Raw genomic sequence first — 12,013 nt, forward strand, 5'->3', positions numbered from 1 at the left:
CATCTGGTTAGACAGCAGGTTACTTGTGTTTTGCTGTTGATGAAAGCATTATATTGTCCTGGAACCACCTCTACATGGGCTGACTTCTTCATCCCTAAAAAACAGGTGCAGAGGTAAAAAAAAAATCGTGCTTTTGAAGAGTGTGATGGGTATTTGGATTTCAGAGCTCTGACAAACTGTCCCTGAAAGTGGGGACAAAGAATGGGGTATTTGTAGGCTTCTGGATTTCCTTTTTAGTCTTCCAGCAGTGTTTCTTTGAAGGCTTTAGGCTTCGCTGCTTCCAAATATCTTGCTAATGATGCTTGTACCACTTCTTTTGGATGAGATCAAATTATGATACAATCTTGAAGGCATTTCTTTTTTCTTGGATATTGTCAAAATATACCTTTTTATCTGTATTGTTCCCCAGAATGTTGGGAGTACATTTTGAAATTGATTAAGCAAGTGTGGTCCTGGAAGAAGTCATGCTGGCAGTTTGTGATGAATGTTGTTGAGTTGGATGATCAGATATTTAAAACATTAATCCTGTGTTTTATTTAGTTGGTCAGAAAATAGTTTCTAAAGCAGTATCACTGTTGAATAGTGATAGCGGCAGCCAAGGGAGAGCAGCATTGTACCTTAGGCAGGTTTAGCAAGGTTTGTGACCAATTGTGCGTAACCCTGTGATTGGTGAGATCACAGAGAAGGGCCTTTTGGTAGTACTCACCATGAAGACACATCCTCTCTAGAGGGAAGCAAAATCAAGTTCACGCACCAAATGAGCTGTTAGGGTGATGGTGTGGAAGAGGTGCAGTTGGACTCTCTGGCTAATACGTATTCTTGGAGGCACTGTGGCAGGGTAGTTGCTGAGGGAACCTTTCACATGATGCAGCTTGTTTGGAGGGTCTGCAGCTAGTCTGATCATTAAACAAAGATGATTAAACAAAAATGTTAATACTTGTCCTTTCTTTGAAACTCAGGCTTAAGTTGTTTTGTGTTCTGGTTTGGAGTTGTTTGGTTTTGGTTTTTTAATGAAAAAGAGATGTATTTCTTATGTTTTCTAACAGTTTCCTTCTCTCTTTGTTTTCTTTTCAGTTATGTTTCGCTTGTATGATACAGATGGGAATGGATACCTGGATAGTTCGGTAATGTTTTTTATGTATTGTAAGAGTATGTCAACATGGCAAAACCATACAACTACATTAATTCAAATCAAGTTTATATTTATCCTGAATTATTAGAAGCAGTATCAAATACAGTCAATAAAAATTCATTCAATTTAAAATTAATCCTTGAGTTTTCCAGTGAGAAATGCTGCTTCTACAACTGTATAAATTTTCAGTTGCTGACACTGCTGTCATGGAGTTCTGTTCTATAGTCTTCTTATTTTTAATGATACAACTGTAGGGGACACATTAATATAATTCCAGTAATTCTGGTATGCTGCTAGGAGATGTGTATGAAAGCACCATTTTTAAAGATTTCATTAAAAAAGGATAAGTGTGAGGGTCACACAGTGTATTTATGTGGAGAGATGTCACAACTTCCATTATTAAGAATTAAGGAACAGTATTAAGGGCAGAGTTTTGTGGCATAGGCCAACCAAATGTTTGAAGAGAAGTCGGAGATATGGAAATAATTTTAAAAGCTGTATTTTTTTTCTGATAGCTAACAGAAACAAGTGTTTTATTAGCAGTGGTGGTTTTGTTCTTTTCTTTGGGTTTTTTTTCCACCTTTTTTTGTAGCTACTGGAAGGAAGACAGCATAGAGTGGATTGGTAAGGAAGAGGAGGTGATTCCTGTAAGTTGCAGGGAAACAGGGAAGCAAAATTATACATGGGTGTTAAGTAAATACGGCACCATAATTTTAGGCAATACCAAGTTGAGTTAGATGCCTGGATACAAATGATAATTTAGAATGGTCCTAGATATGCATTTGAGCATGTTTACAAAGCAAAAGTGTATATATAAGTATAGAAAAGTCTTAGTGGTACATGATCAAGGGAAATTGCAATACTATAGTGGGAAGAAAATAAATCTGTAGTAGTTTACAGAATCCACTTCATGCCTTACTTCTGTTAGAAATTTGTGATTTATACAATTACAGTAAAAAAATAATTTTAATTGGTTTTTGAGTGATTTTTCTATCACTCAGATTAAAGTGATGGAATTTAAAGATCATTACGTGATCTTACCACAGGGTGGAAATCAGATCATGAAAACATGGGTGCTTGAAAGATAACTAGGAAGGAAGAATCTCTGACTACTTTCAATTACTTTGATTGTGGGGCTGTATTTCATCTCCCTGAATGCTTTGTAGTCCATGCAGAATGTTTTGCTAGTAAGTAGATCCATTTGAGAATACAGCTTCCAGTGAAAAGTATATTTCATCAGGGATGTTGATGAAATAGTGTCACTGAATGCAATATAGTTGAATTATTAGTTTATTGAAGTAGAATTTTTCTTTATAACCTTAATATCATACTTTCTCATTCATCTCTAGGAGCTGGAAAATATCATTGCTCAAATGATGCATGTTGCAGAATACCTTGAGTGGGATATTACTGAATTAAGTCCAGTAAGTATCCAGTTATCACAATTTTTTAATGTTGCTAGAGACAGCTATCATAATTTTGTGATATTTCATATCCACGTGGCATTCCATGGGTGAGTAAGGTAGAAATAAGAATAGCCTGTGTTCTACTATGAATTAGCATTGTGAACTAGACTTTTACTGGTATTTTGCTGTTTAAATCTGATCTATGAACTGTTCAATAAATGTAATAATTAACTTCTATAACATAACTGGTTTGTCTCTGAAGATTTCTTAACAGTGAGTGCACAAAAGACACAGGTAGGTTCGGGACATTCAGGTATTAATAAAATGTAAATACAAGTATGACACTTTATTTTCTAGCTGTCCATACTCATTTGACTACAGATACCATGCAAGTAATATTTTCTTTTTTTTTTTTTTGTATGAGAATTGGAGATCTGCACATGTCCTAACAAGTTGCTGTATTAGAATATAGTAATAATAAATTAGAACTTATGAGATTTTTCCATTAAATTGTAGATTCTTCATGAAATGATGGAAGAAATTGACTATGATCATGACGGCACTGTTTCCCTAGAAGAGTGGATCCAAGGAGGAATGACAACAATCCCGCTCTTGGTCCTTCTTGGGTTAGAAAATGTAGGTATTAAATAGTAGCATCAAGTTTCTGCTTGCATATTGACTGTGACCTTCAGGTTAGTTTCTCTGTGGCCTGTATAAAGAATGACTTTGCTTTACTCCTCTTTACTATGGCTGGATGACGTGCAAAGAACAAAGTGTCTTCAACAGCACAGAACCACTGGCAAGTTTAATGCACCTAACAAGCTGGCTCTGGAGCTGGGAGTTGTAAAAAGCGGAATAATTTTCCCTGCTAACAACAGGCTGCAGTGTATCTGTTAAGTGTATTTTACTGCCCATATGTATGTTATAACCAGCTTGGAGTAGTGTCTAAACTTCTCAGCATGGTAACTGGGTTGTGTGACCTAACTGTACTGAGTCACAGAACAATGCAGGTTGGAAAGAAATTCTGGGGATCTTCTGTTCCAGTCCCTAATTAAAGGCAGCGCCACAGATGGAGTTATCTCAATCAGAGCCCTGTCAAGCCTGGATAGTTTGAGTGAGGTGGATTCTACCAGTACTGTGGGCAAACTTTGCCTGTGTTAATTGTTCTCAAGGGAAAGAGTTTTTGTTCATGTGTGCAGATGGAATTTATTCTGCAGCAATTATTGCTGCTTCTTGGCCTGTCATGATACATCCCTGTGAAGATCTTCTGTCTCTGCAACTGCATCAGTAAAGTATAGTAAGAAGCAATATCACGGGGGACACTTAAACCAACAGATAGAGTATTGTGAAAGATGAGCTTATGTTCTATACATTTACAACCTCACATTAAAGGTAATACAGATGTAATATGATCACTTTTATACCAGTTCAATGCAGCTGTTTTAAGGTTGGCATGTTGTCAGTGCCACCTGCTGTCCTGTATTTGAGCTGATTTTTAACTCATCTATTGAAGCATGGATTTCAAATGCATTTCTGCTATTCAAAAGAAAGCCTTTTAATATCTTTTTAATCTCTTTTCTTAAGTAATTTTCACATATTGAAAATAAATAATATTTATTTTCCCCATTTAGTACCATCTAGACTACTCTAGTTGCTCTATGCTATTTTATTTGCATGAAGAATGCTCAGATTGATACTTTGTGTAGGGGAATATGTAACAAATGAGTTTATTGAATGGAAGATATATAAGTCTTGAAAAACCTAATTAATAAAATTACAAGTAAAATATCTGAATTGAAGACAACTTTCAATGTGTCTGGATCACTGTAGTACTAATTCCGTGATTCTGTATGTGAGACGGAGTAAGAAAAATGTTAAATTACTGTCATCAAACAACAGATCTTTATCAGGCTGAATTCTGTTATTTCCACAGAATTAATCTAAACAAAGGCCTGGAAATGCTCTCAAACAAGCAATACAGCAGATAACTGTTACTGATTTTCAGTACAGATTTTTCTTCTATGAGAGGTAGTATAGGTGTTCTGGGAGTATTTCTCAATATATACATTTTATTCTTTTAAATTTGGAACTCCTAAGTTATGGCATAAGTTAATGCAGATTATTCTATAGAGTTTATTTTCATATTAAAGCAAAAGCTGTTAGAAAGAAGCTATGTTATCAAACATTTTATCCTTCTGAGTATTTTTACTAGTTTTTAGATATTTATCATGCTTTGCATAGCTTTGCTATGTAAATACTAAGAATACATAAATAGTGATCAAAATTCTACAGCCAGTTATTAGCATGGTTCAGTGTTTCTGTCATCAAGAGTATTCCTAGTATTTGATGCATTTAATGGACAGAAATGTACAGTCATGGAAGAAAGACTATAATAGCATGCAAAATGATTATCAATAAGCATAGTTTATGTAAACTCTGTTACCTACATATGAGCTGATTTGCTAGTAATTTTCTAATGATTCACTAGGACAAGATGCTACCCCTCCTATTTTTCTTTTTATATTTAAAACTGCTTAATTTTTTAAACCATCACATTATATGTAGGGAAAAGCAAAACTTTTAAATTTTTCATTAAACCAGCAAACATACACTACTTCCATTTGTTCAAATAAAATTGTATTTTAGGACATTGAAAAGTGAAATCAATACTAATGTCTGTCTGTTATTTAGTGTAAACTGATAGCATGATTTTGATGGTTTTGCAGTATCTAATATATTATCCAAGCTCTTCATTCCATTGCATCAATCCCATTAGTGGGATGCTCTTACTTCTTTTTGCATGCCACTGTTAGATTTTGCAAACCTGGCTTCCCAGGACTCTGCTTTCTGAGTGTCCTCTCCTTTTAGTTACTGCAATGAAAAACAAGATCAGAATCTTTTGGACTCACTAATAAAATAAAAAAGTGCTAATATCTCAAGGTTTTCCTCAAGCTGATTAGTATATGAAAATAAGGGGCATAACCTATTGGATTATGCTGCTTAGACATGTCCAGGTAATCTTCATATATTGTAAATCAGAGGGAAAAAAACCAACAAAAAAACCACCCCCTGCCCCTCCCACACCCCAAAGCAAAACCACAAAAAACCCTAAACAAAACCCACAAACAAAGAACCCACCAAACAAACTATTCTGTCACCTTCTTGTAAGTGTTAATTCTGTACTGAACTCACAATGACAAAATTTTAAATCCAAGAGATGAAGTTCAGAGCTTGTCTAATATGATAATGACAAAGAATTGTCACTATGGTTTATTTCAATCAATTATGATGCGAGTGGAATATTTAATTTATTTTGGGTTGGGGTCCGTTAACACTGTAATGTACTTAACTGTTGTATAGGGCTTGTATGAAGGATGGAAGATTTTCAGCTGGTCTCATTTGATATGCTAATCAGCGAAGCTATGATAATTTAGTTCAGTTGCAGATTTGTCATAGTACTTTTAGAATTCAGCTACATTGTTTGTACTTTATCCTTAGTTTCCTGTAATAGCTATATAGAAAGGTCAGATACCATATAAAAGTTCTATATTACATTTAAAGCATTTCAATCAGTTTTTATTACATACTGTATTAGATGATTTAGTCAGAATACTTTAAAAAGAAGGGGCATTTAAGTGAAGCATGTAACTATATGATTTAAAAATAAAAGAATAAACAAGTCAGTGTTTATGAGCAGTGGGGTTGAGATAGCCTAACCTCTCAGAGGTTTGTGGCCCTTGCCCTCTGATGAGAGAGACAAGAGTGTTAGGCTGTAACTACAATTTTTACCAGCCACCTGTTCCCAAGTCAGAGAATTAACAAGAAAATCTGCCTGATTTTCCTTGCTTTTTCATAGACTTCCACGAAATTTCTAGTGCCCTTCAAATATATTTGAGATTACTAAACTAATTTAAAAGTTGGTGGTGCAGTTTAGAGTGATGAAGATAATGGGACAAAGAGCATAAAAAAGTCTAATTTCCCTAGGAAATAAACCTTAATATCCAGTTTGTTTTAGTTTGCTGGGCTTTGTGTTCTGTTTCCTCCTAAGATTTGATTTTGGAGTTGTTACGAAGGTAGACTTTAGAAATACAGAGCTCTGTCTCTGAGAATGTTCTGGGATAAAAATTACATATTTGATTTTTGGTGCTTTTAAAGGCAGTTAATATTGCAAACAAACAATTTGGGTACAAGATAAGGAATTTAAATAAGAACGTAATTGGTCCTTTTTCTGTAGGGGTTCTGAGATAGATACATATATTATTTGGCAATTTATTTTAGAAGAAAAGATCTTGGAATTGTATACCTATATAATCCATTTGTAATTGGCCAACTTCCCTTTTTCCCATTAGCACTGTCTAAATGCGTTCTATATGGCATCTACTGAAACCTTCATTTTTAAGACAATAATTCTTACTCTCATGTTTAGTTGTTCCAACTTCATGGATTGTTTTTTCAATAAATTCTCATGTAAAGTGAGAATTTCATGAAGAAAAAGAAAATGTTAACTATGTAAGAAATTGTTATTTATGTGGTTTAATTTTTAGTAATAAATGTGTGGGGTAGTTTTTTGCTGAGTGTCACACTTCAGTCTGGAGTCTTCACAGTTCTCATGAACCTTCCAAATTTATTTTTACATCTTAAGGAAATAATTAGTCTCTCCCAAACACAAATTGGACAGAGACATCCCTGCAGTGCTCCTGATACTTTTGAGAAGTTGTCTATTGCACATTAGTGACCACTAGGCAATTTTTCTACTTATCCACGGTAGAATCATTTGAAGTTTCTGACATTTTTATTTGCTTCTGCATTAATTTAAATAGATTAACATTATAAGAGAGGGTGGAGAGTTAGCTCATTGATTCTCCTAGCATCACTTAAAATTTCTTTTGTAATCTGTGCACAAAAGGCTTCTTAATGATGGGTCTTGTCAGCCATGAGCGTGGTACTCTGCTCTTTGGTAGGTGTTATACAATGTTATTCCACTATGATTTGATACAAGTACTTGATTTCTCTTTTAAAGTAATTGCATGCCAGATATTTGGTCTCATTTTTCCTGTAACAAATGATTGCTACACAGAAAGGAGGAGGTATAAACTGCAAGTTCAGAAGTGCTAGTGTTTGAAGAAATGCTGTATTTTAAGGAAGTATTATGTTCTCTCTCCACTAGCCACTAGATGTCACGGTTGCACTGTACCTGGCACTGTACAGTTGCTGAATAGCTGCCCTAATGTGAGAGAGAAGTTTAAAACCAGCAAATGCTGCATAAAGTCAGCACTTATTTGAAATGAGGCGAATACACTTTTATTTTAAATCACTGATTGTAACTTCCAGTCCAGTTCACCTTTTAAATCAAGGTAAATTTTGATGGGACAAACATTTGTGTTGAATTGAGACTATGTTTCAATTAAATCATAAGGATATACTCTTAAAATTTTACTTTGGATCCTCAAACAGCAAATATTATGCAATTGTACTCAAATAATTAAAAAGAACTTTTAAACTCTTTTGATTGAGTGTGGGATAGAATGTTCCAGTGGGAGTCCCCACTTGGGAATAGTGCTTCTTGCCATGTATATTACATTATTGTTGCCATGCTTTTCGAGTTGTATGTTAAAATGGAGCCAAGCGGGAGACTTGCAAACATTTGCGAGTCCGGGGTGCGATCTGTTACACCGTGAGTGATCCCTTCAGGCCGGAGCTTGAAATGACTGCTCAACACCTGGGCAGTTTCTTAGACTTCTGTTTCTTTTGTTCAGCGAGGAAGAAGGACAGTCAGGCATGTTATTGTCCTGAGTGACATTTCTGAAGTGTGAGTTTTCTGGAAGTTCCCATGCATCATGCGCTACTTCTATACGGGCGGAGGGCACACTCGAGCCCCCGGAGCTGTAGCTCTCTCCCTTTGTGCCAGCTCGTTCCCAGCTTGGAAGTAGGATCCCCGTGAGGGATGAAGGAGCTGTTGTGTCGCTGTGCTGTGGCGGCAGGGCCCGCAGAGGGCGCGGTGTCCCGGCTCAGGGCGCCGTGTCCCCGCTGAGGGCGCCGTGTCCCCGCTGAGGGAGGCCGCGCTGGCGGAGCCGAGGCGCTGCCAGGCCCGGCCCTGGCCGCGCTGCGCGGCGCTGGCCCCGCTGCCCTGCGGCAACTTCAAAAATGCCCCGCTTTCCCTTTTGTGTGCAGGTCGGAAAAAAGCCCAGGAAAAGTCAGGAGTAACTTAACCTCTTCTGTGTAAAAGGTGTAAAATAAAATGGTGTTTCGTGCAGGTATACAGATTTACCGTTATTTGCAATTGAATTTCTGCAGCATGAAAGTGTCTGAAGATGACAGATTTTGGACAGGGAAACACTGTACTGTGCTATTTTTGAAGCTTTCAAAAACCATTTAATTTTCCCTCCTGCGCTCCCTTTTCTGTTTCTGGATGAGTGTGTAGATGAAGGTTGTAGAAGATTTTTGTTTTGATTTCTCAAACACATAACACAGTATCTCAGAAATTAGGAGTGAGCCTCCCAAATTGTATGTGCTTTTAGTCTGGTTACTCCCTCTCCACTTGACCAAAAACAGACTTTAAACCCTTTCTTCCGAAAGCAAATTAACAAAACAAAACGTGATATGAATTCTTTCCTGAGACAACCAAAGGAGTATAGAATGTAACAATATTTGTTTCAAACTATGTTTGCTGCATAGTTTAATGGAAACTCTTCTCACCTTCCCACTGATGGAAAATACCTAAAATCAGTAATAAAATTGTCTTGAGCAAGTCAAGTAAATGTTTTTAAAATAAATGTAAACAAAATAATCAGTGAAAGAATAACAGCTACTCCGTAACATCCTTCTCACTTGGATGCTTGTTACTAACTCTTCTCGTAGAAAAAAACCCTGAATATTCTGGTGTTTTAGACACTCTGTAGCTATTTTAAGAGGCTATGTTTGCTGGGATCAAAATTTATCAGGTATTTCATTATTTTTTTTAAGTCTCAGAATCTTGAAGATCTCTTTGTTTACCTTATACACAAATACCTAAAAAGCTGATATAAGTTAATAATAAACCAGGTTAGGGATGTGTAGCTGAAGTCTGTGATAACATAAAATTTTCCACTAGTTCTAAGGTTGGCTCTTTTATGGTTGACTTGCTTTTTAAGGTCAGGTAGCTTTGGCAGTCAAATCCCTGGTAGCAGGGTCAGGACCATGAGTTAAGAGAACTGTTGTTAACAAAATAAATGTTACTATTGTCATTATGTTTAAAAGTCTGGGTATGACATACGGAGGCTTGATTTTCAGTGATGTGTATAATGAAGTGAGGAAGAGATTTTTACTATACCTGCCCTGCTTTGAGATCTTCTTAATGTCTATTTGTTTTTAAACTCTTTCTCAGGATATGGAAGAGAAATGAGTTAATGTCAGTAAATGCACTGATGTGTCAGAATTGTGGATTTTATTCATACTTAAAGACTTGCATTGAGGTGGCTTTGTTTCATATTATGTCTTTTTTTTTTCTCTTGGCAGTGTTTTAAAAAGTTATGTGCATGCATAATCATATGCAGCACTTTATTGCTTATTTTTGGCAGTGCACAAGAGCAAAAATTTAATTTGCTCTTTTCCAAAAGTGCATTGTGTTTATGTAATGGATTTGCATCAGTTGCAGTCTGTAACACAGCTAAGTGTTTTAATTGGCAGAACACCCACATCAAGACTTGTTTGTTTTTCTGATAAGGAAAATGCCAGCTAAGTTAGACCATATGTTCTGTTCAAATAAGAAGCAACATATTCACACATAATGGCCATTCTTTAAAAATAAAATTAAAATGAAAAAGTAGTACAAAATTCATGTGGAAGAGGGGCAAGTTTATGCATAAGTTTGAATTTCTGTTAATTTTCCTAAACAGCAAGTATTTTGCTAAGGAAGGCTGGTCAGCCTGCATTTTAAGTGCTTGTGGTTTATGATTTATGTGTTGATGACCTGAGTGATGTTAAAATTGAGGTGTACATTGTCTGCTGTTTATTTTCTCAGAAGGATTTACATGGTCTTTGTTGCCTAATGAATGATTGCCTACTTTCAGAAGACTTGAAATTCACATACTATATTGTAGTTTAACAATACTTCAAAAATGCGTGGAATATGGTAGTAAGATGGGAAGAAAAAGAGGAGTTAGAGAGCTCTGTTTAACGGAATACATCCTCTTCAGCTGCCAGTCATGAAGGAGCTTGACAGGCTTCTAGTGCTTCACAGCTGCAGAATCTATTTCTGCGTCTTCAGGGGAAATTGGAAAACTTCCACACTCTTTGCCAGCCTGAGAATCCCACATTAGGCATCTGCTGTGCTTTTGCTGCAGAAAGGGGACCCTGACATTGCCCAGCTGTCAGAGATGGCATTTGAACTGCTGGTAATATTGGGGCAGTTATTACTTATACTTTGATCCTGATATACTAGAGAAAAAAATATGTATTTTAACGGACTTCAGGGTTTTTTGTTTCTAGGTAAGTTCTAGGAAATTCAAAGTTGTGTTCTGGCTTAGACCTAGCTTTGGGCCAAACATTCTTAATTTCGTAGAGTGCTGATTTTTCTTGGGGATTTTTCTTTTTTGCCAACAAGGATGATGAAGTCTTCATTGTATTTTACTTGTATCAACTTCTAAGTCTAGAGCAGAGAAAACCTGATTCTTAAGGACATAACTTATACAGTATATGCTAATATAGGACAAAACTCAGTTTTTATTTATGCTCACCAACATACTTTGACTATTCCCATCAGTGAAAACCATCATATTATTGAAAATCTAGTCAGGAATCATGTGTATACATGATGACAGGTAATAGTAGTTTGATGTGAGAAACCAGAAGCTGGATAAGAACCAGCTGTTGATGTGGTTTCTGAGAAACAGAGATTGGTGTGACTTCCTTTAGCTAGATGGCAATTTCTTGGCAGTGGCATGACCAAGAAGACTATACAGTTTCAGCGATACACAAGGAAACGGCTGATGAACGTTAACTGTCTGTGTTCCATTGGATGTTAACATCTGGTAAAAGAGAAATTAGGGTTTTTTCAAAAAATCTAGAGGTATTACATTAGGTTCATCTAGGTTTTTTTTAGAATCAAAACCTATGATTTTAGAAAGGAAAAAAGCCTCATGGCCAGTATTGCCAAGAAGCCAGGAATTTAGAGAATTAATTTAGCGTCTGTACCAACTGCACATAATTTTTTGAACCTTCAAAAAATGGGAAGGCCCCAGAACGATTCCATTAAGAAGAAAGAGGAGAATCATCCAACAGAAAGTTAGGTGATTTTATGAAAATAATTTCATAAAATGAATGAATGAATTTGATAGTATTTTGGAGATTCACATAAATTACAGTGGGCTCCTAAATAGTAAGTGCCAATGAGTTGATCAGTTTATTCATGAAAGATTTGAGTATAGTGCAACAGCTGACTGAAAAAAATTGGCCTTAAATGTAGGAATTCCATTTTTGGAGAAGAGATCTAAGACAT

General features: G+C 36.0%; 1 protein-coding gene across 1 annotated transcript in view; it reads left to right on the forward strand.

Annotated features, from left to right (window-relative positions):
• Positions 1-12,013, forward strand: part of DGKB (diacylglycerol kinase beta) — a 330,606-nt gene that overhangs the window by 85,252 nt on the left and 233,341 nt on the right. Inside the window, exons 7-9 of the mRNA XM_041418276.1 lie at positions 1,075-1,124; positions 2,482-2,556; positions 3,055-3,174. Coding sequence (XP_041274210.1) covers positions 1,075-1,124; positions 2,482-2,556; positions 3,055-3,174 — 245 coding nt within the window. The remainder of the gene's footprint in view (positions 1-1,074; positions 1,125-2,481; positions 2,557-3,054; positions 3,175-12,013) is intronic.

The sequence above is a fragment of the Onychostruthus taczanowskii genome, unplaced genomic scaffold (genome assembly GCF_017590055.1).
Source record: "Onychostruthus taczanowskii isolate IOZ18803 unplaced genomic scaffold, ASM1759005v1 scaffold59, whole genome shotgun sequence".
Classification (NCBI taxonomy): domain Eukaryota; kingdom Metazoa; phylum Chordata; class Aves; order Passeriformes; family Passeridae; genus Onychostruthus; species Onychostruthus taczanowskii.